Source organism: Scophthalmus maximus, chromosome 1 (assembly GCF_022379125.1).
Source record: "Scophthalmus maximus strain ysfricsl-2021 chromosome 1, ASM2237912v1, whole genome shotgun sequence".
Classification (NCBI taxonomy): domain Eukaryota; kingdom Metazoa; phylum Chordata; class Actinopteri; order Pleuronectiformes; family Scophthalmidae; genus Scophthalmus; species Scophthalmus maximus.
Window position 1 is genome coordinate 17,455,682 of NC_061515.1, and position 26,695 is coordinate 17,482,376.

General features: G+C 44.6%; 2 protein-coding genes across 5 annotated transcripts in view; both read left to right on the forward strand.

The window, feature by feature from the left end:
* The first annotated feature begins 194 nt into the window (after positions 1–194).
* On the forward strand, positions 195–18,955 carry ago1 (argonaute RISC component 1). 2 transcript variants are annotated; one of them, XM_035629879.2, is made up of 19 exons: positions 195–655; positions 3,877–4,063; positions 7,042–7,162; positions 8,169–8,350; positions 8,910–9,046; positions 9,349–9,558; positions 9,760–9,847; positions 10,741–10,888; positions 11,367–11,486; positions 11,614–11,736; positions 11,850–11,983; positions 12,340–12,524; positions 12,842–13,001; positions 13,125–13,215; positions 14,966–15,160; positions 15,329–15,463; positions 15,578–15,679; positions 15,795–15,994; positions 16,254–18,955. In XM_035629879.2, the coding sequence occupies exons 1-19, from the start codon at positions 631–633 to the stop codon at positions 16,360–16,362; spliced, it is 2,652 nt and encodes an 883-aa protein (XP_035485772.1). In that variant the 5' UTR covers positions 195–630; the 3' UTR covers positions 16,363–18,955. The 2 variants fall into 2 exon arrangements, with proteins under 2 accessions (XP_035485772.1, XP_035485773.1); XM_035629880.2 differs by having other exon boundaries at positions 9,349–9,483.
* A 524-nt stretch (positions 18,956–19,479) lies between these two features.
* The window catches only part of LOC118302226 (protein argonaute-3), a 37,153-nt gene continuing 29,937 nt past the window's right edge, over positions 19,480–26,695 (forward strand). For 2 of the 3 annotated variants that reach the window (XM_035628213.2, XM_035628232.2), the window contains exon 1: positions 19,480–20,387. In XM_035628213.2, coding sequence (XP_035484106.1) covers positions 20,369–20,387 — 19 coding nt within the window. In that variant the 5' untranslated portion in view covers positions 19,480–20,368. The remainder of the gene's footprint in view (positions 20,388–26,695) is intronic. The other variant, XM_035628221.2, reaches the window with a different exon arrangement.

Genomic DNA, 26,695 nt, shown 5'->3' on the forward strand with positions numbered 1-26,695 from the left:
TGAGTATGGCCATAGAATGTGCATAAGAAGAAGTTTGCCCTGACACGAGCCCCTATTTCATATTTGCATATCTGCAGTGCAGTTCCCTCTTCAACCTCCAGGGTGTGGCAGCAAGTTCATCAACAGTTCCATTGCACTTTCTTTTTTAATAGCAAAGAAGAAGTTTCAGATTTTGGGGGGTGAGGGGCTCGCCCCCTTTTTTTTTTTTTTTGTTCCGCTGGAGAATCCTGCCTGAGCGGTGAGCAGGACGAGCGCGACAGACCGAGCAGGAGCCTCAACGTCGCGGAAAATCGGCTGCACCACGGCGCCGGGAGGGAGCGCGGTGCCCCGCGAAGGAAGAGCGGCTGGGAATCAGACGTTATCGGCCCCCCACCCACACAGCTCCGCCGTTACCTGCAGGGTCAGCGGGCAGACGAGCGACTGGCAGCTATCGCCGTTTTAGCCTCGACTCCTTTGCGGGTCCCGGGGGGCTCTGGGCAGGGGCAGGGGGCGGGGGCGCACCGAGAAGGGAGAAGACTACACGCCGAGAGGAGGGGGGCTGGAAGTCTGAGACGCTTCCAGCCTGAAGGGGCCGGCGGTTCGGCCACAGCACCCCGGACTAGCTAGCGTGTGCCCCGCTAAGTGAATGGGATGGAGCCGGGACCGTCTGGCGCTGGTAGGTTGGATTTTTTTTTACACGCTATCAACCCGGACACGAGAGTTCTGGTTGTAGATACAGACCGCAGCCGGGAAAACCAGGCTCCGCAGCCTGGCCTTGGCATCAGGGGGATGCGCGGAGGGGGCTTGGTGGTGACAAGAAGGAGAAAGTGGGAGATAGAAGGGGGGGCGGGGGGCTCCATGCACAACACCTTATTATTTACCCAGATTTATGGCCACAGACGAGCCTCGCGGAGCGGTGACAATATCCTTCAGCCTTCGCGCGGGGGGCAGGGAGGTCGTGGGAATCTGGGTGAGGAGGGACGAGGTGAAGCCCGCCTGCCCAGCAGCCGGCTGCTGCCCCGCACACACGCCCCGCACAGCCAACCAGCCTCTTGTTCCCACTGACAGGTTCTGGTCGCTGACCCTGTTCAGGTTGTCTGAAATAGTGTTTCAATATCTGCACTGCACACGCAGATATTGAAGAACACAAGGCACGTATAGGCCCAGCAACTGCGGAGACAAATGGATTATTTATGTATGTGGAACCCCCCCCCCCCCCCCACAAAAAAAGGTCCTCAAATGTGAAATGTGCACAATCTGCTGTTGGTTTTCACAAAACCCAGTTTTTTTTCAGGAGACAGTGTGTTTTGCGTTTGTACATCAGGCTTATCTCTCCGCAGGCTTCCTTATCAGTAGCCAGTGATGAGTTATCACTGGTGCCACTGGGGAGTGGAGGCAACTTATTAAAACACAAACTACACGGTGACTGACTTTATGCCCACTTCTGAGGTCCACCTCTTGTGAAAAAATCTTGGACCTTGACATTCATAAAAAAAAAAGGGAGGGGGGGGGGGGGTCAAAAATCTGCCTTTTGTGTTTGAAGTGCTATGATTCAATGTGCTATTTTTCCAAGATGATTGCCATGCTTAGGTCAACAGCCAATTATTCACAGAGCAAACCAGTTTGGCCAAAACAATTGACGCACCATTAGCTGTTCCTCCTCCTCATGGACAACGTCCTTTACTGCTCCCTATATTCTTAGTGTCTTCTTCACTGTGATTGATTTATATCTCTTAGTTTTTATGCACTTTTAAACTTGAGCTCAGAAGCACTCTATTCTCTGCCATTACCGTCTAAGTAAAAGTTGAATTGTTCTTAAGCTATACACACTGAACTTAGAATGTAAAAGTGATGTGCGAGTACTGTTTGTTTGAAAATGTGCCTCAAATCTGTTGCACTGCAAAGCCGATCAAAAGAGCCCAAACTGAGCAAATGGTGTGCTCAAACTATAACGTGGTCATTCTCATGTGACTTGGGCTTTTTGCACGTTGCGTCATGGCAGAGACTGTAAATAGTGAGTGTCGTGATCGTTTCATGTTGTGATGCAGCACCAAAGCTCTGATTTTAAGTCTTGCCGCCAGGAAAAGACCGCTATTGTCTGGGATGTGTGAGAGCGCTGGCTCCGCTTCTCACCATCTGCCTTCACTGGCACGAGCGCGAAGTGTGCGTGTCATTGTGTGCAACCGTGCAACGATTACGGCGCACTCTGCACACTGACGCACAGTTCTCTCACACACACACACACATACAGGCTTTCTCGCACGTGGAGTATGTGGTCATGCCGAGTGTCTGTGTTTAGTATGTTTTTCACAGGCGTTTACAGTGAAGTGTGATTCTATGCACAGATGTAGAGCTTAGAGCTTTTCTGTGTTTCACAGCTAATGTTACTCTGCCTGCCAGTTTGGCTTTTTCTGAAGGCTTAGTTTGCATACAAGTCATTGAGCGGTGGGTTTGGCCCAAGGATTTCCATCGCTGCTATTTACAGCAGGGCTTTCCCAGTTTGGGATACCCGGGCATCTTTGCACGATGTGGTGCAGGACCAAAAAGGCCAAGGTCTCTTCAGTACGACCACAGTGGCACCCTCCCGTCTCTCTCTCACACACATACACACACACACACAGGTCCCCTGATATCCATGACAATACTGTGTTGCCGTGGTGTCTCCATGGTGAGGCTGGGAATGCAGAGGGGGGCCCCCGTGTTTGTGTGTATCAGTGTGTGTTCGCTGTGGCATGGGCGCTGCCTCTGTCATACACCCTTATTTGTGTGCGAGTGTGAGACAGCGGAGCGGGGCAGCTGGGGTCTTTGTTGTGTCGTAGGGGGGCTATTCTCTAGGGACCCAGAGGTTAAGGCACTGGGCCCCTCTCAGGCAGGAGTCACAGCTATAGCCTCGCATCTAGCACCCAGACTAGGACCCCCTCAATATGCCTCCTGACTGGCTCAGACTGGTTTTTGAGGCTCCAGTAAGGGAATTGGTGTAGTCACTAATCAGCGAGATTGAAAAAATCAAAAAAAAAGTAACTAATTGACGTATAGAATGAGGAAAAAATAGTTCCCTGAACCCTCCATGATGCCCACAATGCTTTTTTTTTTTTGTCAGATTCAATTTACAACAGAAAGAAGCATATCGCCATTATTTGAATGAGATTATGTCATTTTGCTTGATTACATTTTTCTGTTAACCTGTAGAGCAGGTACCACCAAACAGAAGTTTGTTTAATATTTGACTGGGAGTTGGGTTGCCAAAATCCCTTAAAAAAACAACAACAACACATTTAAGATTTAGACTGACAAATTGGAAATAAACTAAAAAAAAATTCACCTTTTTGTATCGAATTTCCATCCTGATGAAAATCTTAATCTTAAATGAATGATGTGTAAAGAAGCATTTTTCTAATGTATTCTTTTTTGTCCTCCCTCTCTCTCTCCCTTGTCCATCCTCATTTGACCTAATTCCTCCTCCTTTATGTTTTGTCAATATTCTCCTCCATCACCCCTTATCTTACTTCCACACATCCCACTCTCTCACCCTCCTCTTCTTCTCTCTCTCTCTCTCTCTCTTCCCCGCCCCAAATGAACACGTTCCTCTTTTTCCTCTCCCTTCTGTTACTGACGCTTGCTTTCGTGTCCACCTGTCACGTCGTCCATGCTCCTCCCTACGCTTCCTTTCTGCCATTTGCCCAAATTTCTTTTCCTCTTGTTCCTACCTCTGATGTCCACAACCACCTCCTTTGCCATCTCCCTGCTCAACCAATCTTTATCTCTGCCTTGACTTGTTCTTTTTCCCATACTCTCTGTTGCTTTTGTGCACACCCACTCTGCTCATTCCTGCCACCATTGTTCTGAACCTCCTGTTACCTTTCTTTGCCGATGGCTCCGTATCACCTGTCTGTCCAGTGCCCTTGGGGGCCTTCCCCCCACCCCTGCAGCAGGTGTTCCACGCCCCCCGCCGGCCAGGAATGGGCACCGTGGGCAAGCCCATCAAGCTGCTGGCCAATTATTTTGAGGTGGAGATCCCAAAGATGGACGTCTTCCACTACGAGGTGGACATTAAGCCCGACAAGTGCCCACGACGAGTCAACAGGTAATGGAACGGCACGGCCGTGGTGATTTCTTGTCTTTTTCTCTCTGTGCTGTCATTTGTCATCAGCGGTTATTACTTTGTGGGAGCAGAGCATGAATATTAAGAAGTCAACAAGCAGCTGAAATGTCTGCTCTGTTTGAAGTTGGATAATAAAAGCCCAACGGCAACTTCAAATCACTGTGGTGTCAAGTCTTTCAAAGTAACAACTTCTTTCAACATGAACAATTCAACAGGGATTTAAAATACAGTATTATTCTTTTTAACAACCATTCATTTGTTTCTAGAGGCCAATTACCATATTTTCTGAAAAAGTAAAGCTTTTCAAACCCAAACGTGCCTCACTTCGACTGGTCTTACTCATCTAGTCAGGAAAACAAACATTGGATTGGATTGCAATGTCAAGTTTATCATTAAGTCATCGCTGAAATCGAGGGAAAATAACCTGAACCTTGTGACCCGCCTCCGATATTTCAAACCAGTGAAACTTACTTAACAAGCCACATATTGCGTAAATGTTTGTATTTAATATGGAAGGTCAAGCTTCTGTCTAAACCGATGTAAGTACAGGCCTCGGAGAACAAACAGCAATGTGAGAAAATCCATGAATCTGTACAGAATCGGGCAAAAATTCAAACACCAAGTATGCACGTGTTTCAGATCGTATTTTGCTGTAGGAGGCCTTGTCTTCCTGCAGTAGCTGTGCCCAAATCACTGGACTGGACACAGTCGAAATGAATGAATGAAAATGAATCTAATTTTACATTACATTACATTCATTTAGCAGATGCTGTTGTCCAAAGCGACTTACAATAAGTGCAATCAACCATGAAGAGTACATAAACATTTATCAAATAGGCAAATGCCTCTTACATACAGAGCTACCATTAAATTACCATTGAGAAGACCCATACACTTGTTTACACACGAACGGCGTTGACGTCTGTCCCGCCACGTCAGCCCTGCTCTAACACAGACATCAGTCCGGCTCTGTGACAATTTTCGCTGTCGTCATTCCGTGTTCCTCCCTTTTTTGTACAGAGCGGCGAGGCGGAATAAAGGTGCTACATTCCCACCTTCAACAGGCTGTGCAAAAGAGCCTTAGCCTAACGGATCATTTCCTCTTTACTGGTGTTCATTCAAAGGTCAAACAGGTTCAGTCAAACAAGTTGTTTCAAAATCTAGATGAAGTCGCTGATTGGAGAAGTGTTCTCAGTCAAGCTCGAGTGATGTGATGGTTGACCAATGACATCGGCCAACATGAGCTTTTAACACACATATCAGCGTTTATATTTGCGGATATGCATTGATATAAAAAACATTTATTTGATATAAAAAACATTTATTTTACATAATAAACAATGCTGAAAAGTTGTGCATTTATGTTTCAATTTTACATTAAAAAAGTTTATTTTTCATATTCTTTTTAGGTTCTATATGTTTGGTTGTATTTGCGTTTTCTTATCATCTATCTTTATTCATAATAAAGTTTATGTTTAAACTGTAAAAAATCAACCCTCAATTTCTTTGTCATGAGGGTTTGATAATAATACATAATTTGTCTGCATCAGAAATTCTGCACTCCCTAATACCAGTATCGGCATCGGCCACCCAAAAAAAACATATCGCTTGGGGTCTAGTTCTAAGAATATCATTGAAATGGAATTAACATACAGTAAGTGGGTTTCCAATCAATGTTGGAATATGATGCAGGAGTAAGGTGGGCATCTGGCACTTTACACAAATTAAAATGGACCAGGTTTATTGCAAAAGTAATTCAAAGGAATTCTATTTATAGTGAAGTCTTCTTTTACATTCACTGACTATTCAGGCCAGCATGGATCACTTTTGGTTGCTACATGCTTGTAGGGTCCAGAAACTATTAGTCACATGATACATTTTTCTATTCATTGACAAATTAAAAACTTTTGTCACATTTATTGCTGTAATCCATGTGGTACTTTCATAGGTTACAAAGTTCGGGAGGGAAATTACTCGACTATGGCCGTGGCTTTCCTGAAAGCAAATTCCGCTCAAGAAGAAGAAAAAAAGACTGTTTTGTCTGCCCTGGAGGGAAAGGAGCAACATGTCACCAAATGCATATTTCATCATGTTTGATTGAGGAGAATTCATCCTTTCACAAAGGCACGAATGTCACCATGCACCTGATTCCAAACTGAAATTGTGGTGTCACACTTGTGGCTGTCGACAAGATGGGATCGGTTTTTCATGTTCCACAGTTGCCTTTAGATAGACCTTTACTTGCAAGGGCTCATTAGCGAGAGTGACTGGCTGCTAACATCCAGATGTTTATATGGGAGAACATGGTGCGGCCATTACTCTAAATTACTCATTTTTATTTTGACTTTGTCAACTTAAACAGCCTTGACCCTTTACGTATGTCCTCATATTTACTCATGTGCTCAAACAATCCTTTGTAGAAATCCTCACAGATCTCAGCGGTGATTGTCCAGTTAAACCTTATGGGAGAGTCCTTGAGCTTTACTCTTCCAAATTGCTTCTATATTCTAACTTCTATTTGTAATCAATCAGAGTTGCACGCCTCAGGCGGCCTGAAATTCTAAAGACGAATCCCTGAAATTTGCATGTGTCGGTACCATTTTCTCTTCAGAGCTTCTCAGAGCTTCAGTTTCTTTTTGCTTTAATGTTCAAGACAAAGGGTCCAAGAAGGCATGCAAAGGTCGAGCCCTTTGACCTTTCCCTTTTCAGAGCAACTCCTCATCCCCCACCCTTGTGTGAAGGCCAAGGCACCGCACACTGAAGGGCGCCCCGCCACCCACACCCTCTCTCTTTTTGTCCTCGCCTTCCCCCCCGTGACCATGGGATATTGAACCCACCAGCTGTATCCCGCTCGATCAATATATTCTGTCATCCGAGGAACTGCCCTCCCTCTCCCGATCACAATGGAGCATCTTGATCGGGCGATGGGTTTAATTGATGGAGTGTTGTTGTTTTCACAGGGAGGTGGTGGAGTACATGGTGCAGCACTTCAAGCCCCAGCTGTTTGGAGACAGGAAGCCAGTGTACGACGGCAAGAAGAACATCTACACGGTGCTAGCACTTCCAATTGGGAGCGAGAAGGTCGGTGTTTGCTGGAGCTTTGTTGAAAACCGCCACACCAAACAGTAATCACTTACACATCTCTCATGAGGGATCAATAAAGTCTGTCTTAAGCTCTGTTTGGGCAGGATTACAGTATTATGTTAATGGAGAAAGTGACTGGCATAAACTATTTAGTGTTTTTCATTTCTTGCAAATCTACTCCTCCAGGAAATAACTATCAACACTTACCGTTTTAAGAATAAACACCTTTACGATCTGGCTGGACATTTCTAGTCTTAATGTTTCGGATAAATCAAAAAGAAAAGTTGATAAAAGGAGTTCAGTTTCTGTTATTTCTTATCATTAATATATAATTTGAAAAATACATCCATTTGCTCTCTTGCCAAGAGTTAGTCAAGAGGATCTATACCACTCTTGCATTTGTCCGGTCTAGTCAATATAAATCCACAGACAGTTGGCCTGTTATCTCAGGTTAGCATAGACACTGGAAACTACACTCATGGTTTTGGGAAATCAAGGAATAAGAAGGCAGATGACCCACCCCTAAAACTACTGCTTGTCATTTTTACACATTTGTTTTTGAACAGGTTAAACAAACTAGATGCATTAATCAGTAAGCTTTAGGTAATTTTTTTGAAGTTCTTATTAAGCGAAGTTAACAGGCTGCAGCTTCATATATATTGTACAGACCTAAGAGTGGTATTTATTTAACAGGAACATGAATCGGCATATGTCAATCCCCAGACATACAGTCATATTTAGGATGTCACTCAGGTGTGGAAATGGAAAAATTGTTGTGATGTCAGCTACAGATTGTAACCAGACTATAAGATGCCTTCTTGTAGGTGATGGTACTAGTAGTAGGCAAGGTCTTTTTGAACCAGCCTATCTGATGTGAAACCTTCTTGAACGATGAACCCTGTTGAAACATAGGATTTACATCAAAATGCACAGCCTGACAATTGGTTTTTCTCTATTCACGTTACTCCTCCTGCAGTCACTGTCTTTGTCTCTGTCCCTCCAGGTGGATTTTGAGGTAACCATCCCAGGCGAGGGTAAGGACCGAATCTTCAAGGTGTCCATCCGTTGGCTGGCCAAGGTTTCATGGCGCCTGTTGCAGGAGACTCTGGTCAGTGGCCGCCTGCAGGTCCCCCTCGACTCGGTTCAAGCCCTGGACGTGGCCATGCGCCACCTGGCCTCTATGAGGTACACCAAAGGAACATTTTCTCTCTTGGTTACACCAGTATGGGCAAAGAATTGTACTGTAAAAAAAAAAAAGTTATATTGTATTGATGCACGTCTTAAAAGTAGTGGAAAAGTTTTTGCAGCCTACCAAGGCTATTTGGATTGTTCTATTTAGTTGCATCCTACCATCATAGCTCCAGGGGTCAGAGACGCTAAACAAAAGATGCTTGTTTGCTGAGACGTGTGAGAAACTGTCCAATGAACAATGCTGAGCAGGGGAATAATGATATCTGGCTTGAGGACTTGACCTGTTTCTGAAAAAAATGAAGATTTTTTTTTCTTCTTTCTGGTTAATATAGCGCTGTTCCTTTGTCAAACATTGTCCAATATTGGTAATTTTCCATGCAGGTTTTCTTCCCCCCCCCCCCAATGGTTACTAAGAGATGACCCATTCTGAAACTTGCTGCATGAGCCATAAGCTCTAATCAACATTAGGTCACACTGAAGTCAACCTGTGAATTGAGTCAAGTTCTGCACATTCATTCTGTTCATTTTTCGCCCCCCTAACTCCTCTAATTAGGTACACTCCAGTGGGCCGCTCATTTTTCTCCCCACCTGAAGGATACTACCACCCACTTGGTGGGGGGAGGGAAGTCTGGTTTGGCTTCCACCAGTCTGTGCGCCCCGCCATGTGGAAGATGATGCTTAACATTGATGGTGAGTCACTGAAGACGAGCTCACCAGAGTGTGTGTAGTCACTCGGTGATCTCAGTGTGGTTTACGACATTGTGTGACAGGGCAGAAAACGTGGGACAGGAATGTCGAAAAGTAAAATTCAACTTGAGGACCAAAGAGTCTGCTGCTCTACTTTCTAATGGCTGCTTGTAATATCAATTGGGCCCTGATGAATTGATTACATTGTTAGGTAAACACTGATTAAAGGTCTGAACATCCATGCACCTTTTTTATCCAGTGCCTTCTCTTTTTTTGGACTTATTGTTGTCTCTGTCTCCCTCTAGTGTCCGCCACAGCCTTCTACAAAGCCCAGCCTGTAATTGAGTTCATGTGTGAGGTTTTGGACATTCGCAACATCGACGAGCAGCCCAAGACTCTTACCGACTCACAAAGGGTTCGCTTCACAAAGGAGATTAAAGGTGCGTTACTGGACGGTGGGAAAGTCCCAGCTGAACCTTGTGACGACTCCAAACCAAGAAAACATTTCTCCCCAGGCATGCCCCTACTCAAAGCACCTTTACTCCATTTGCACACATTCATAAGACTTCCTGTATCTTATACATTTATACATTAAATATTTCCATTTCCCGTTTAACTTTGTAAATGTGGTGCTTTGTCATTTCTTGAAAAGCTTCTCGCTTCTTATGATCTCATGCGTCTGTGTCATTCTTGTGTGCCCTACTTATTGTTGGCAGGCTTGAAGGTGGAGGTGACCCACTGTGGCCAAATGAAGAGAAAGTATCGCGTATGCAATGTCACCCGACGCCCCGCCAGCCACCAGACGTAAGTAAACAGACGGCATGAAATTATGTTAGGATGTTAGTACATAGATTTCTCTTATGATGACTAGAATAACCACATGCGTGGCCATTAAGTACGTCAGATCAAATACATCTACTGGTCATCTTAATGCATACATCCATAGTATGATATACCAAGTCAGCCACATTGGTTTGCATGTATATATATATATATACATATATACATATATAAATAACCAGGTTGTAAATGGACTGTATTTATATAGCGCTTTTCTAGTCATATAGACCACTCAAAGCGCTTTACAGGAAAGTCACATTCACCCATTCACACAGCGCTGCTATTTACCACGCATTTTTCTGTCACATTCATACTCATTCATGCACTGTCGGAAGTTAGGGTTAAGTGTCTTGCCCAAGGACACAACGGCATGTGTACTGGCGAGAGGTGGGATCGAACGGCTCTACGTCCTGAGCCACAGCCGCCCCAGATAGAGGCTTGTGATAGAGGCCTTATCATAAAGTACCAAAAGGTTCCCCAAAAACCTGCATTAATAGATTTTTTTACAAGCTGTACACACAACATTCAAACATTATAAAGTATATGTTGCTCATATGTTAGCAAATTATTTCCTTTTCATGCATCCAGTAGATGTGAAGCAACATTAGCATTCATTCAGAGTTATGTTTGTGTCCACCTGATGCAATGTAAGCCAAATATTCACACTGAACACCCTTCCTTTGGGGGTTTTCATATCTGGCTTAAGCTGCTAAATACTATTACCTCTGTGCCACTTTCTATATCAGAGGATTTGGCTGAAAACAGCTGCAGCTGGAAACAGAGTTAATGAGGTCAGTGAGAGTGAATCTGAACAGTGAGTATAATGCATGTTTCTATTATTTTTCTCCTTTGGACAGGTTTCCCCTCCAGCTCGAAAGTGGGCAGACAGTAGAATGTACAGTGGCCCAGTACTTCAAGCAAAAGTACAATCTGCAGCTCAAGTACCCCCACCTACCCTGTCTACAGGTGGGCCAGGAGCAGAAGCACACCTACCTGCCCCTGGAGGTGAGGAAGATTTTATGGATGATTTCATTGTGACTATTTAAACATTTAAATGGGCAGTAAGAGATTCTAAAGCAACACACGTTTCATCATCAGAATATTTCCTCACTGTCTGTTAGCTGTTGCTTTTGTTTTTTGGCTCAGCCCAGGTTCTGTAAATCGGAAACAGAAAAATGGTGCGAACCGCACCTCACAACACTGCGAGTGCAGTTTGTAAACATCGCTCGTCACCACCTTAACAGACCTGCTAGCGGTCAGTGCTGCATCGGACTCCCATATCCGAGGTCGCGGGTTCGCGTCCCGGCCTGAGCAGTAAAATCACAACAACACAGAGAGAAAGGAGCTCTTCCCAAAATCGCTTACTGCCCCTTTAACCAACCATGAAGTGTTCATATGTAAAACTGTCATTTTGATTATTTATGCAACACGATGTAGACGCTTTTCAGAGCAAATTTCGTGAACTGAGATTTACTTGTTCCAGGTGTGCAACATTGTAGCAGGACAACGATGCATTAAGAAACTGACGGATAATCAGACCTCCACTATGATCAAAGCCACAGCTCGCTCCGCGCCCGACAGACAAGAGGAGATCAGCAGGCTGGTGAGTTGTAGAAACACCTGACGGGTAGAGGTCACACAGTCGACGCAAAACTGTATAGAAATGTGTTATTTAGAGTGTAAGTCACAAAAAACAGTGAGGTATGAACTTTGACTTTCACTCTGCACAGATGAAGAATGCGAACTTCAACCTGGACCCGTACATCCAGGAGTTTGGGATCAAGGTGAAAGACGACATGGCTGAAGTGACGGGCAGAGTGCTGCCGGCCCCTATCCTGCAGTATGGAGGACGGGTAAAAGAAAACAAATTTCATTAAAGGAATCCGTTTTTTAGTAAATCAAGTTAGCGTGTTTGCTGCAGGTCTGACCTGATCTGATTTAATCTTCTTTGGTCCTTTTTGCACAGAATCGTGCCATAGCTACCCCCAACCAGGGAGTGTGGGACATGAGAGGGAAGCAGTTTTATAACGGCATCGAGATCAAAGTGTGGGCGATAGCCTGCTTTGCCCCCCAGAAACAGTGCAGAGAAGAGGTGCTCAAGTAAGGACTAATGAGCGGGAGCAGCTGGATTATCTTGTGAAGGGGGGATTACATGATTTTTCCTATAACATTTTTTTTTGGGGCTGTCTTGAATTAAATCGCAGTATGTCATTACATCCACTTGCAATTAAGCTGTTCCTCTGGAGAAAACAATTTGCACCTTTTAATTCTGTATTTGAAGCATCTTTAAAAAGAAAACTGTTCTAAAGAAGCAGAGAAATAAAGACATGGTACATGCGCACACCTATTATTTAAGACAACAGAACCTCTGATGCAGGGCAAGACAAACTTTGAAAAGTGCATTATTTAAAAACCTAAGCTAGCCTTAGACCCAACATACTCTGGTCTCCTTTCAGGAACTTCACTGACCAGCTGCGTAAGATCTCCAAGGATGCCGGGATGCCAATTCAGGGCCAACCATGCTTCTGTAAATACGCCCAGGGAGCAGACAGTGTGGAGCCCATGTTCAGACACCTGAAGAACACCTACTCTGGACTGCAGCTCATCATCGTCATCCTGCCGGGAAAAACTCCCGTCTACGGTATGCTGTGTTGTCTCTATATTATTTGGTTACAACAACAATATTTGTTGATATTAGATATCAGTGTTGTTGATGTTTGCCGAAATACAGAATAAACAATTCGGAAAAGTATGCCCTAAATATCGATATCGGCCTCCCAAAAAAACCACATTGGTCGGTCTCTGGTCTAAACCCGTCATCCAACCATCTACAGACATACTCCGCTGTTCAATGATACACAAAAGGAAACACCAAGACAGATTATTGGAATGCTGGACAAGCTGCTTCCTCCACTCTGGTGTTCCATACATCACATTTCCAAACTGTCCTTTTTTCAGCGGAGGTGAAGCGCGTGGGAGACACCCTCCTTGGCATGGCCACGCAGTGCGTGCAGGTGAAGAACGTGGTGAAGACGTCGCCTCAGACCCTCTCCAACCTCTGCCTCAAGATCAACGTGAAGCTGGGAGGCATCAACAACATCCTAGTGCCTCATCAGCGGTGAGATTCATGTTAGGATGTTTGAAGACTTGAGGCGGCAGACTGTGAGAATAATTCAGCAGACCTTGCACTGTCTGTACGAGCAACTGTTAATTGCATGTCCTCCTCCATCTGCACTCTCAGGTCAGCGGTGTTTCAGCAGCCGGTTATCTTCCTGGGAGCAGACGTCACGCACCCCCCTGCTGGAGATGGCAAGAAGCCCTCCATTACTGCTGTAAGTCGCCGAAATAACGCCTTCATTTGACCACACTGGTTGACCTTGAGCACAATCTCGGGAAGTGAGAGGGAATGAACTATCGCACGTTACACACACACACACACACACCAAGGCCATTTGTCAAATGTGGGTTCACAGCTTGGGTGGAGGACAGTGATTTTTGTTTTGGTAACTTGTAGAGGGACCTTTCATTACTCATCACTCCTTTATACATAACGACTAAATGATTGCTTGACAAATCAAAGCAAAGTGCAAAATCAAGGGTTGGGTGTAACAATAGGTTGTGTAAAAATTGTCTGCGTCTGCATTATTTATGGATCATAGGCCGCAGAAAGACATCAGATCTGACATTACCCGCTGGGATTGTGAGGGCATTTTTAAAGACTGGCTCCCGTCAAGAGGGAGACATTTTCCTTCAACTTCAATACAGTCGGCTTTTTAACAACAGCACCTCAAGGCATTTGACCGCCACTTAATATGGATCAACCAACAAGTCAAAGTAAGCATGAAGTCAGGCAGGTTCTGTCCACTGCTCCTGCTTCTGTTGGACGAAGCAACACCAAACACAGAAGCTCCGTCACAGATGAGTGCAAGTGGATCAAAATGATGTCTGGTGAATAGTTGCCTTCATGGTCAATGGACGGTTTCCAACACAGGGATTTGAACCTCGATCTCTCTTTTTAAACCCATTTCGCAGCCACCTTTTTTTTGTCTCTATTCAGAAGCATATAGTTAAAAAAAACTTGACAGTGAGTCACAGTATAGTGCGGCTGGAAGGGGCACTGTACTTTCATAGGCATTTCAACAAGCATCAAGGATATGCAAATTATGCAAATGACCTCAGGATGTCATAGGGAAACAAACACACATGGTGGAGGTTGCTTGGTAACGGTGGCACTGGGTGACCATGGCGCACAGAAGTGCTAAAGGATGTTTGAGACAGAAGAGCTTGAACATCTTTAATCTCTAATGACATTCAGCTCACATATGAGTACAATCCTTTATTAGTATGACTGTTGAAACTCAAACACACAATAGAAATGGGTAAATAGTTTAATGATTTTTTTTTTGGTGTAGGCAGATTGAGATGAATTCGTCGCCTTGGGCTTTGGTAATTTGGGATGGGTTTTGGTAATTAATTTTGACATTTTCATGAAAACCATCATTAGATGTAACCCTAATTTACAGCTTTATTTTGTATTGTGTACTTGTTTTCGGTGATCAAAATTCCAAAACAACTTCTTCATTTTCTGATTCATTAAATTGGGTGTTAAATGCCCAAGCACACTCTGCTTTGAATGTCAAAATCAACGGCGGCGTCTGCAGTTGATTTGACTTTTTTTGTTAAGTTGTTTACACAATAAATGAGGCTGAACAAAGAAAAAAAAAAAGGAAGTAAAAGAGGAGTTGGTTAGCTCATCGCCGACTCGCGTTTCCAAAGAGGAAATGACGTCAACCCTCGTCTGCCCTTGACCTCAGCTCAGCTGTGGTTGGCTGCGTTGTTGCCTAGCGATTATGACAAACGCTTGAGTCACACAGAGAGAGAGGAATGGGCAGAGGGGACTGGATCTGTCTCGAATCACCTGACTGAGTAGAAAACTGGTGAGGAGCGATGAGTGACGCAGTGATTTGGGGGGAGAAAATTTTAATAAAAATCCATAGGTACAATTTTTTGTTTGCATGTGTTACCAGAAGGAACCAAATCCCTAATCCTGACAATGTTATGTTCAACTCTGTCTTCTCTCAGGTGGTAGGCAGTATGGATGCTCATCCCAGCAGATACTGTGCCACGGTGCGAGTCCAAAGACCCAGGCAGGAGATCATTGAAGATTTGTCTTACATGGTGCGAGAACTTCTCATTCAGTTCTACAAGTCGACTCGCTTCAAGCCCACCAGGATCATTTTCTATAGAGATGGCGTTCCCGAGGGACAGCTGCCACAGGTATATGTGATGGGATGATTTTTTTTGTGTTCTTTTATTTGAAGGGTTGATATACTAGAAGAAAAAATGATTTCCAGTTGTTTTTTTTGCATAATGATACTGGCAAAGTGCATTTTTCTCTACATTTAACAAGATGGGCTCCAGTACTAATAAGGTCTTTGTGTGTAGATTCTCCACTACGAGCTCCTGGCCATCAGAGATGCCTGCATCAAGCTGGAGAAGGACTATCAGCCGGGCATCACCTACATTGTGGTGCAGAAACGCCACCACACACGGCTTTTCTGTGCTGACAAGTCTGAAAGAGTGAGCTTTTTTCTTTCTTTTTAAAAAAATTATCGAACACAACTTGTACTCATTTCATAAAACAAATGGAATTATTATGCGTGATAATTATTACCACTTTTCTTCTTTTGACAGATTGGAAAGAGCGGGAATATCCCTGCAGGGACCACAGTGGACACCAGCATCACTCATCCCTTTGAGTTCGACTTCTACCTGTGCAGCCATGCTGGCATACAGGTAACAACAGAAACAAAATGAAAAATGATTTTGACCCAAAATGCCTCATAACATATTTGTTTGTTTTAGCGCATATGTTTCAGCTAATTTTCTCACCCCTTCTCTCTATCTCTAGGGTACCAGCCGGCCGTCTCATTACTACGTCCTTTGGGACGACAATCGTTTCACGGCTGACGAGTTGCAGATCCTAACCTACCAGTTGTGCCACACTTATGTGCGTTGTACCCGCTCGGTCTCCATCCCTGCTCCAGCCTACTATGCTCGTCTCGTGGCCTTCCGTGCCCGCTACCATCTTGTGGACAAAGAACACGACAGGTAGGTGTGGTTGTGGAAGATCTTAAGGTCTTCTCACTCTTTCATAGACTGTGACTTGGGGAATTTCCCTCCTACCTGTTTGCTATCCTTATCACAAATAAATTAAACTTAAAGTACACTAGTCTTATCATGTGTGTCCTACAACACTGTGTTGACTTTTAACCACATGGTTGAGAGACGTTGTGTGGCTTTTTCAATATTCACATATGATGAGTCACTGATCTTTGTCCTGTATCTTCTTTCCGTGTCCTCTCTGCAGTGGGGAGGGCAGCCACGTGTCTGGTCAGAGTAACGGTCGAGACCCGCAGGCGCTGGCCAAGGCTGTTCAGATTCACCATGACACCCTGAGGACCATGTACTTTGCCTGAGCAACACCCACCATCACAACCATCAACCCCTCCCACCTCATCTCTACCTGAGTGGGCAGATGGCCTACCACCACCTCATCCCCATCCCTTATTCCCAAATGACTGCCCACTACACATTCTCCACAGACCTGCCAGTCAATCGCCCAGAATCCAAGAGACCTAAGGCCCCTGTACAACACAGGCAGACTCTACAGCCTCATGCACTCAAAAGGTTATGAATATTATTGTTGTCATTTTTGTTCTTTTTACTTCACCAGGACTATTGCATTTTTTTATGTTGAGTTTTTAAAACGTGGGTATTATTATGTAATTGTATTGTACGCTACCTTCACACTCCTATGTATGTAAGTATGCAATAAGGATGGGAGGAAAATAGGCGGTAAAAAAAACAACTTTTTTAACTGTCACCACAATGCTGCCTCTTTACCCATCCGAACGCCGGATGCCAGTGTTCCAAGCCCCTTTAGTATGGGATTCCTCCAGAGGGGTGGTACTGAGCATGCACACTTACATGTATCATTTTAACATTGTCATGAACTACATTCATGTTTTTAATGTCTTTTGAATAATGTTATTTTTTTCAAACAGCCTTGAAGAGTCTGAAGTATGGTACATTAGCACTTAGCGTTAGCATGTAGGTGCCACCATTCCTGCAAAGACGAGTTTGTTAGTACCTCTGGTCTTGACATTAGCAGAGACAGACAGAGCAGGTGTAGCATATCGTAGATACAGGAGTAAAGTCCTGCCGTGCACTCTGTGCTGGTTAGCCAGTCCCTTAGAGATTTAGCCTATAGAGGCAAACTTAGCATAACATTAGAAGGGACGATTTGCATAGAGTGTATCAAATATACTTGCACCCCATGCACCTAAACCAGCATTATTAACCAGCCAAAAGTGATGCCAACCAATGGAAAAGGGGCACTTAAACAGGAAGAGAATCCTTTACTTCTGTATGCATTGCTCTTTTAGGATATACAAGGCACTTTTTTATTTACTTATCAATGTTTTAATATTTTTTCAAACTTCGAAAACAGTGAGACTTGTCTGTATTGAGGCTTGACACGCAGACCACTTTGAAGTTTTCACACCCGCACTCTCATAGCTTTCAGGAAAAATAATAGGAAACTAAGGCAATAGGCAAGGTCAACACTCCTCTGAAGATTTGAATACAGGCAAAAACAGTATAAAGTCTATGATCACTTAAGTGCTGCAAAGCTCAACTCGCGTTCGGCAATTGACCTTGCTCCGATCATTCTGCACATTCCAACACGCATCGTTGGAGATGACACCAACCTCCACCCATGCACGTCTTTGCGTACCTGTACTGGCCATCCTGCACATATCCCATTTTTACAGAAAGCTTAATCCTCTGCAGGCATTTACATTTCATAGCCTGACTAGCAGAAGCACACAGACACACACATCTCTGCCCTCTCCAACTCTTTCTAAGCATGTAGAGACAAACCTCTTCAAATGCACTTGTACCCGATTAGCCTCCAAGCCAAACTTGGTACCCTTTCCATCACCCACTCTCATTTGCCGTCTGCAGCATCCCCTGTCCCAATCCCCATAGCTTGTGTTCGCCAAATCCCCATTGGTGCTCTGTGTGCATGGGCGACACAGATATGGGATTGCTACATTGGACAGGGTGGAAACTATTAATACCACTTAATATGCCCTGTCTTTACATCTAGTCATTTTCTGGATTAATGAAAAAAAAAATGCATGTTATTATTCTGGATATTCTGAGCCACCTTATTTTGGTTTTCTTAGAGGTAGGAGCCACGTGCTCACCACTGCCTGTCAGTTGTTTTTGCCTTCATTGTATAATGGTTACAAAGACTGCTTTTTCCTTCGTTATTATTATTATTATTATTATGACTATTATGAATATTGTGACTAGTGTCAGAGTGTATCCTCAAGAGGGCACTGTGGAGACGGTCTCAAAATTCCACCTCAGTTGCCCTTTAAGCGCCTCAAATCTTGTCTGATGGTCAGAGCCCCTTTGAGATGAAAGGGATCGAAAGACGAGAGATCAGATGAGTTTGATTTTCAAATCATGTTTATGAACTTAAATAATCAAAATGCCTTTGTACACGATTTTACTGATCCTTCATTGTGTCCAAGGTGATTTGTACATATAAATATATAATATTAACCTGTTATGTATTTTGGCTCACCGGTTGCCGGGCCTTTCACAGTTGGGGCAAGTGTTCTACACCTCATTCTGTGTTCAAAAGAAGAGGAAAAAAATTCAGTCTGCGGGCATTTCCCCAGCACCACTGAAATCCGATGCAGTTCTTCACTCACTGAAGCCACAAAGCACCTTGCAGAAAGGGGGGGCAGACGAAATGGCAGTCACCCCTGAAATGCATCATGTGGACAGCGGAGAGTCCACTCCTCCACACAGCCTCACTGACTGACTAAGCAATATTGAAGCCACTGATCAACAACAGTCCTTGTCATAGCACTTCCCAGTAGATTTGAATGAAATGACGCGGAATCATATTTTATTTTGGCTCTGTATGTGATAGTATGGGAACTCTGTTGGGGAGGGTTATTTTTTAAAGAAAAATAAAATTGTTTTTTATTACTCCTGTGTTTTTTTCTTTCTTTTTAACTTTGAACTTCTAGGCAGGATTTGCCTCCCAAGGGGGTTTTGTTGACCACCACTTCATGTGTTATTTCCCCAGGCCAGTCCCCTAGAGCAGAAATTATTAGTGTATGGACAAAATTTATCAGCGAATATTTTCATAATCATTTAATCATCCAGTATGTTTTATAACATGAATATTTGGTCGTTTTTGCAGGATTCTTTAGTGGTAAATTCAACACAATCGTCTGCTTTTCTGCAGCTTTGGGTTACTTGGGTTTTAGTTCAATCTACACTCTCAAAAACTAACACTCAGAACAGAAAATAATTGTACATGAAACGTGGAGATATTCACCAAACTTCCGGGTTTAATTAAACGGATTCATTTTTTTTGTTTCAATAATCCACAGATTCTTAATGTACGTCAGGATTCTTAAAACCTTGCCACCCAGTGACGTATTCATAGTAGAGTGGACGTGACGTAGTGCGTTACCAGTCGCTCGCTCTGACGTCAGGTGACGGAGAGCCCGCCTCTTCCTGTCGGTGTCAGGAGGCAACTTCACCATATTTAGCTGGCTGGCCGACGGCTCGGCAGAGTTGGTCTGTCAACTGGACTGAACATTTGTTTTCTGTGGTTCGTCGGCGGGTACCAGCCCAGTGGTGACAGCTTTAATTTCGGCAGCGGGATATAAACTACGGAAGACGACGTGGTTGGGACGCGGTGCTCGGCGGAGCGGGGCCGTGTCAGCGCCTGTTTTTGTGTGTGTGTGTGTGTGTGTGTGTGTGTGTTTTTTTTAACGCAATAAAAGTCGCCGTTGTCTGTCAGAATTCCAACTATCCAACAGCCGAGCTAGCCGGCTAGCCAATTGCTCCGGCTACCCCGACCCTCGCCCCCACTCCCCCCCTCAGTAAATACGGATTCATGTGGTTCGTGTTGACGTCCCGCTGTCTGTAGGGGATTCGCTCGGACTCGCTGACCCCCGCCGCGATGACCTCCTGACGGCTCCTCTCGTCCGCTCCATCCACTTTCACCGAAAACCCCGGCTAGCGAGCTAACTCGGCTAACTGGCCAGGTCTTCCAGCGCCACAGCGTCGCGTCGCGTCGAGGAGCCCCGCAGCCTTCTCGCCGTGGCACCGGAATCCCGATCGGATACGTGGACCGTGTGAGAGCGGCGGTGCGCGGGGGGACGCCGGACTGGGCCAGGCCGGGCGACACGACACGACCGTGCTGAAGGAGGGGAACCGGGGAACCCCCCCCCCCCCCTCCACCTCTGATAAATCCGCAGCTAACCGAGACCGGGGGCACTGTGGAGGCGGCGCGCTGCCGGAGGAGACACCGGACTGAGCGGAGGAAAGAGCCTCGAACGTTTGACACCTGCGATCCGGGAAGCGATCCGGGCAGAGACCTCATGAATGGAAATCGGAACTACAGGTACATCATTCCCCCTTAAGTCTTTTCCAACTGTTGTATGGCGAGCGTGTCCTGGAGATGGTCGCGGCGACCGCCCAGACGGATGAAACCCTCGGGTTTGCCTCCGAGCAGCCGAGGAGGTGAACGCGTGAAGGTCTTCAGCTGTGACCGGGGGAGTTTCTCGTGTCCTGCTGGTTGATTTAGCTCGAACATGAGTCACAGTTGAAAATGATCTCACTGAGTAACACTCCCAGTCACCCGACATTAAATTCAACTTCTTCTTTGGGGGGTACATGGCTGCCATTACTGAAAACGCATCAGCATCACCAGCTGGGTTTGTGGGCTTCATCAAACTAGATGTCTGTCCTACTCCTGCAGTATCCTCCACGATTAGGCCGTTCCATGGTTGTTATCCCCATGTTTCAGCCCAAACCCAGCATCGCCAGGGCACCCGAGAGTTCCTGACAAGAGGATGAACTCTCTGTCCTCTCATGGCCCCCCCCAGGCCTTGGCTCACCCACTGACCCCGGACTGACCTCAACATATTTAGCAGCAGCAGCAGCAGAGTGTATGTGCAGCCGGGGAAAAGGGCCCCCTAGGCAACAACTGCACACTGAGATTGAACCGTATTTTTTGCAACATCTGTGCGTTGTGCATCTAACACTTTGCCAATATCCATTCACACATCCTCAGCAGTGAGTAGGTGGGCAGTGTTTTTTTCCTTAAGATCACTGACAGACTCCTCGGTTGTGTTGTCGCCGCGACCTGGCAGCGAGTCAAGCCCGTGGGGTTCAACTTGAGCTCTGAACATGTTTATCTGTCTGCAACAGTGACCTCATGTAACCTTTAAAAATTCCTGTGTAAAATTCTTCTACAATTTTTGTCCTGGTTGGGGGGGGGGGGGGGGGATTTGTCTACCCAGCTCACAACCAGTAAACGGTCTCCTTCTCGGTGGCAGTAGCAGTTTAAACAGTCCGGACCGCCTGGCTTTGTCTCGGCTGTAACGGAAGCTTTCCACTTATGTGACCACAAGTGAAAATCAGGTCGTCTTGATATGCCAGCGACAGTTGATCCTTAATACCCCCCCCCCCCCCCCCCCCCCCCCCCCCCCCCCTTCCTCCACACGAGGAGAGATCCCCTACTCAGTTGGGACACCTCCCAGCGTTGGTACTGTAGAATAAGGGATCTCCAGGTGTTTTCCCAGTAACCAAGCACCTACAGCCTAATGCCAAACACATTAAAAGAGTTTAGTGTCAGCCGGTTTTGGGGGCAAGTGTGCGAGTTAAGCTCGTGGTATAACCCTGAATCAGATGCAATTTGGCGCGTTCTTGCAGATGAAAAAGAAGAGACCCAGTATTCTTTGATATGGTATATCTATATATATGTGTATTGGCAAGGACCTCACGATGCCTATGCCGATACCTATGATACATATTCGATATATTGCCATACTGACAATACAACTTGTGTTATATTGATAACATGGCGGACAAATTGCACCAAAACTACTTAATTCTAAATTTCCATTCCAATTTGTAAGAAAAAAATATGAATATGTGTTTCACTGAAGAGTGAACGCACTGAACTGAAATGCACTTGCCATAAACACAATACAAATATAAAGTATATATTGAATTATTTTTGTCTCACCGAACTGGCACTTGCCATAAACATCATATGGAAAGCATCCTATAACGACAGTATTGTATATTTTGTGATATTTCTAGTTGAGGAACTTGAATCATGTCGGCTTCCACAAAAACTGTCCAGCTCATCAGTCAGCATGGATGCCATTAAAAACAAACCGTGACACTGGACAGGAGTGTTTTGGTCCTGCCGCAATCTGAGAACGCATTGAATGTTATTTTATGTGGATTATACTGCTAGGCAGTCTTACATGAATTGTGTTAAGGAGTGTGGTTGATACTTTTTAATACATTAATAGAGGCACATTTTATGATATCATTTTGTGTCTTGTCTTAGTGAGTCACTGCAGGGTCTTAATATGTTGTATGTTGGCGTTTGTTCACAATCTCATATCACAAACCATCACAGGCCAACCTGGGAGCGCCACTTCTGGGTGAATGATTAAAAAGAGGCCCGCAGAGTGGCGTGAGAAAATGCAAATTGATTGCATTTGCCTGCTCAGAAACTGACAAGTTACCCTTCTCCCCCCGTTGTAGTCTAAGCAGCAGCACATGTGACATGGAAACTGTGGCTCTGGAGAGCTTAGCACTTGGGATATAATGAGTGCAAGGCTTTTCGAGCCTTAAGCAAATCAAATTCATTTTGGTGCTAACCCTGTGGTATGCCCACAAACAGCTTATTGATATGACGCTACATTATTGTTGAGTTGCAAAAAAAAATGGCCAGAGAATCTAAAACGATGGGATTAGTATTGTTAACATTTCTGCAGGCCATACCATAATATTTTATTGAATATTATTTTTGACAGTACCGGTACATGCAATGATATTGGTACGTAATGCTGGTTTCAGCAGCACGCCAGTGTTTGGAGGAATAAATGCCATTGGGTGGGGGAGTAATTTGCCTTCCTGCTGGTAGTTAGAGCTAGTTGGGAGGAGATGAGTTCATTTATTAATCTGCAACCAGCACGATACTCCTCACAGGCGCATAATTCTGAAACAGACAATGATCATCTTGTCGCACAAGTCAAGGTTTAATAGGTATTGGTATCAGGGTTTTGACATATAGTATTTATTAAGTTTGAATTGAATTTCAAATGTTGATAAGCTTGGGATTCTGGGCCGAATGGAGACACGTCTCTGTTCAGTTAAGCAGTAGTATACAGTTAATTTTATTTGCAAATGGTTTACATTGGTCATTTACATTAAATCTACCATAACAACGTGGATAAATGTTATGTTGACAAACCAAAAGAATGACTAGCTTCCAAAAAGTTGGTGCGGATTGGCCACATTATTTCACTTGTCTCTTTCATTGGGTTTCTTTTAGGTTTGACAATTCAGTGTGAGCTTGCAGTGTGACGGAGGACCTGGTGCAAAAAAAACGACTCGCAGGCAGTAGGGTGTCAGTCGTTAGCATGTGCTCCCTCAAAACAAAGTTATCTGTAATCTTTGACGTTAACCTGTGAACATTGGCTGTACAAGAGCCGGGCTGCGTGTCATAGTGAGAGATGCAGCTTACTGGAAGACAATGAGATGTCAGATTCAGTAAAGCATCGTGGGGAGACCACCTGTTGCTCTACTCTTTGTAGCCAGGTGGGATTTGAGTTAGTTGGAGATGAGTCACCATATCATGAAAGGAAGCCTTTTCAGGGGCGGTGGGTTTTCCTGTCCATTAATACAACATTAAAGGGGAATGGTTTTATCTTCATGAAGAACGTCTCTGGAGTATTTTTTGAGGACATCTGAAATGAGCATCATTTCTGCTTTGTTTGTCGTGTTGATATCTTGTTCCTCTGCCAGTCTCTCTCACCCTGTCATACCCCCTTCTTTCTCTCATGTCTGTATTTCCCGCTCTTTTTGTTAATTTACAGACCCCCCCTCCATCCCCAACCCATTCCCTCCTTGGTAACTGCCTCTATTACCCTTTCTGTGCCTCAGTGGGAAACTCTGCCTTCCCTGTCATTCTCCTTGTTTGCTGGTTCTCTGTGGATTTTGTACAGACACTGCGGTCGGCTTTGAGGGAGGGCTTTAGTACTTGATTTGCAGTCCATCCCCATAATGCTTGGTTAATTCAGACAGCCCATTGACAATAGACTGCCCCCTTCGACATCCCCAGACACCCCATAAGCCATTGGCATATTGATGTAGGTTTGTATGGAAAATGCAGTTTGCCATTTGTCTTTAGGCTCATTGTATCAGATAGAGAGATTTGACCTAGTTTCTATTTAACTGAAGAAACTTAAATTTAAAAAAAAAACCCCAAAACTGTTCTTTTTAACCCTTCCTAGAATCTCTTTTTTTCCTGTTGAATCATATTCTATAATTGGCATTAGATTTGGCCAATTGGCAACAATAGCCTATCAATTAAAATAAGTAGTAGGGACCAGAATTTGCCGGGAGCCGCTGATGTAATACTCAAGTCTCAATTTTCAGTATTGCGATTCTGGCATATCTTATGATTGATAAATGACAAAGGCAGTGCGAGTGTGCCCTCTATTGTGTATGTAACAGTCTTATAGTGTAACTTCCACATGACATTATATAGTGGAGATAATTGAGCTATTTTAAGCTCTTGTAAACTGTGATATTGAAAATGGCACCAGAATCTAAAGCAGACAGTTGATTGATCAATGATGTGTCATCATTCTCCAGTGTTTTCTTTTTCTACATGTTAGAAAGCATCTTAATAGAAAGAAGAAGAAGAAAAAAAGCTTTTTCAGGCCCAGCATTTTATGTTTACAGTAGCTTTACCCAGTGGAATGAAGTAGACACAAACAAGTACACATACTATCTTATATTAAGCTGCGAATCCTCTCAGTGGAATATTTTCTCTCTCTGTCCACTGAAAGTCTTATGTACGTCTGTGTAGTAGAAACATGAAGAACTCTGCTGGCTGACGCATGCTGTTGTCAGAGTGGTGAGCGGACGGCAGACTACTGCAAGTGGACTGAGTAGACAGAGGGAAAAGTCAAGGGATTGTGTGTGTGTGTGTGTGTGTGTGTGTGTGTGTGTGTGTGTGTGTGTGTGTGTGTGTGTGTGTGTGTGTGTGTGTGTGTGTGTGTGTGTGTGTGTGTGTGTGTGTGTGTGTGTGTGTGTGTGTGTGTGTGTGTGTGTGTGTGTGTGTGTGTGTGTGTGCGTGTGCGCGCGCATGCGTGTGTGCGAGAGAGAGAGAGAGAGAGAGAGAAGGGGGGGGCGGGTGTAATAGAGGAGAAGGATGAGGAGGAGACGGGGAAAGGCTGAAGGTTGTGATGTGTCACAGAGATTAGGAGCCAGAGCAGCCAGACCACGCTTTTTTCCCACCACCTCCCCCCCCTTTTTCTTTCCCCCTTCCTGAGTTCTGTATTTTGGGGGAGCTAAAAGGGGCTCATTTAGGGGGAGAAGGTTATGGACAGGAAGAGAGGGAATTGGATTGGGAAATCTGTGTGTTTATCAGTGGCAAGCGGGGGAATTTGTGCAGATTATCTCTTTTCTCACATGTGAAGGTCCAATCTGTAATTTTCTTCCACGTAAATTGGAGGTATGTTTGTATGTAATTGAATAAGTCGATTTAAAGGTTTCTCAGTTGATTATGATGAGAATGTAGTCATGATTTTACTCTTGTGTTTAGGAAACAGAGTTTGAACAGCAACAAATAAACATGTTCCTTTCATCCGTCTGTCAACAGATGAATCGGACATGAGCAAGTGTCACTTTTCCTGAAAAAGATGCACTCTGCCACAAGTAGTAAAGAGATGTTTGCGCTACGCACCAAGAGTCCTGTTTCTTGTCTCTCCTCCACCTGAGAGTTGACAGTTTGACAAATAAATTAAACTCAATGTGTCAAAGAAAAAGTCACAAGATTCTTCCGTGGAAATTAAAAAACTCTATGCAGCCAGGGATGAGGACCGTCCAAAGAAAGATGTGCTGAATGAGCGTGGCAAATGATTTTGGCAAGCTGACCCTTTTTAACGCAAGCAAGATATTATCCTGGTTAAGACGCCAACATGACACATTAATCCGAGTACTTGCCTTGGTTCTAATTAATGCATTAGAGCATGTGTAAACCATCAGAGTTGCGGAGTAATTGACGTGCCCAAGTCAACAGAGAGAGTCAACAACCCCTGGAACCCCTGTTCCACACAGGCTGGAGTAGCACGACTGTGAGGACAGAAGGCTCCATTGAACCTGCCTGAGTGAATTCTTCTGTTCAGCTTAGCTTGTGAGCTTGTACTTTGTGTGTGTGTGTGTGTGTTTGTGTGTGTGTGTGAAGATTTTCTTTTATTTGATTACACCTATGATTTCAATCTTATTGCATGAACAAGGTTATGAAATGACTTGGGGTCAGTGCAGCTTCCTCTTGTTTTTGCCTGGGTTGTGTCAAAGGCAGGTTGTTAGAAACCAGATTCTTTTATTTAAAAAATAAAAGAGAAGAAACAATTGAGTCTCACTTATGAAGCATGTACTGACTGTTTTTTATTTCCAATATGGACCCTTTTATTTTAGTGTGTGTGTGTGTGTGTGTGTGTGTGTGTGTGTGTGTGTGTGTGTGTGTGTGTGTGTGTGTGTGTGTGTGTGTGTGTGTGTGTGTGTGTGTGTGTGTGTGTGTGTGTGTGTGTGTGTGTGTGTGTGTGTGTGGGGGGGGGGGGGGGGGGGGGGGGGGGGGGGGGGGGGGGGTGTAGCTGTCCATCACCTACCCGCGTC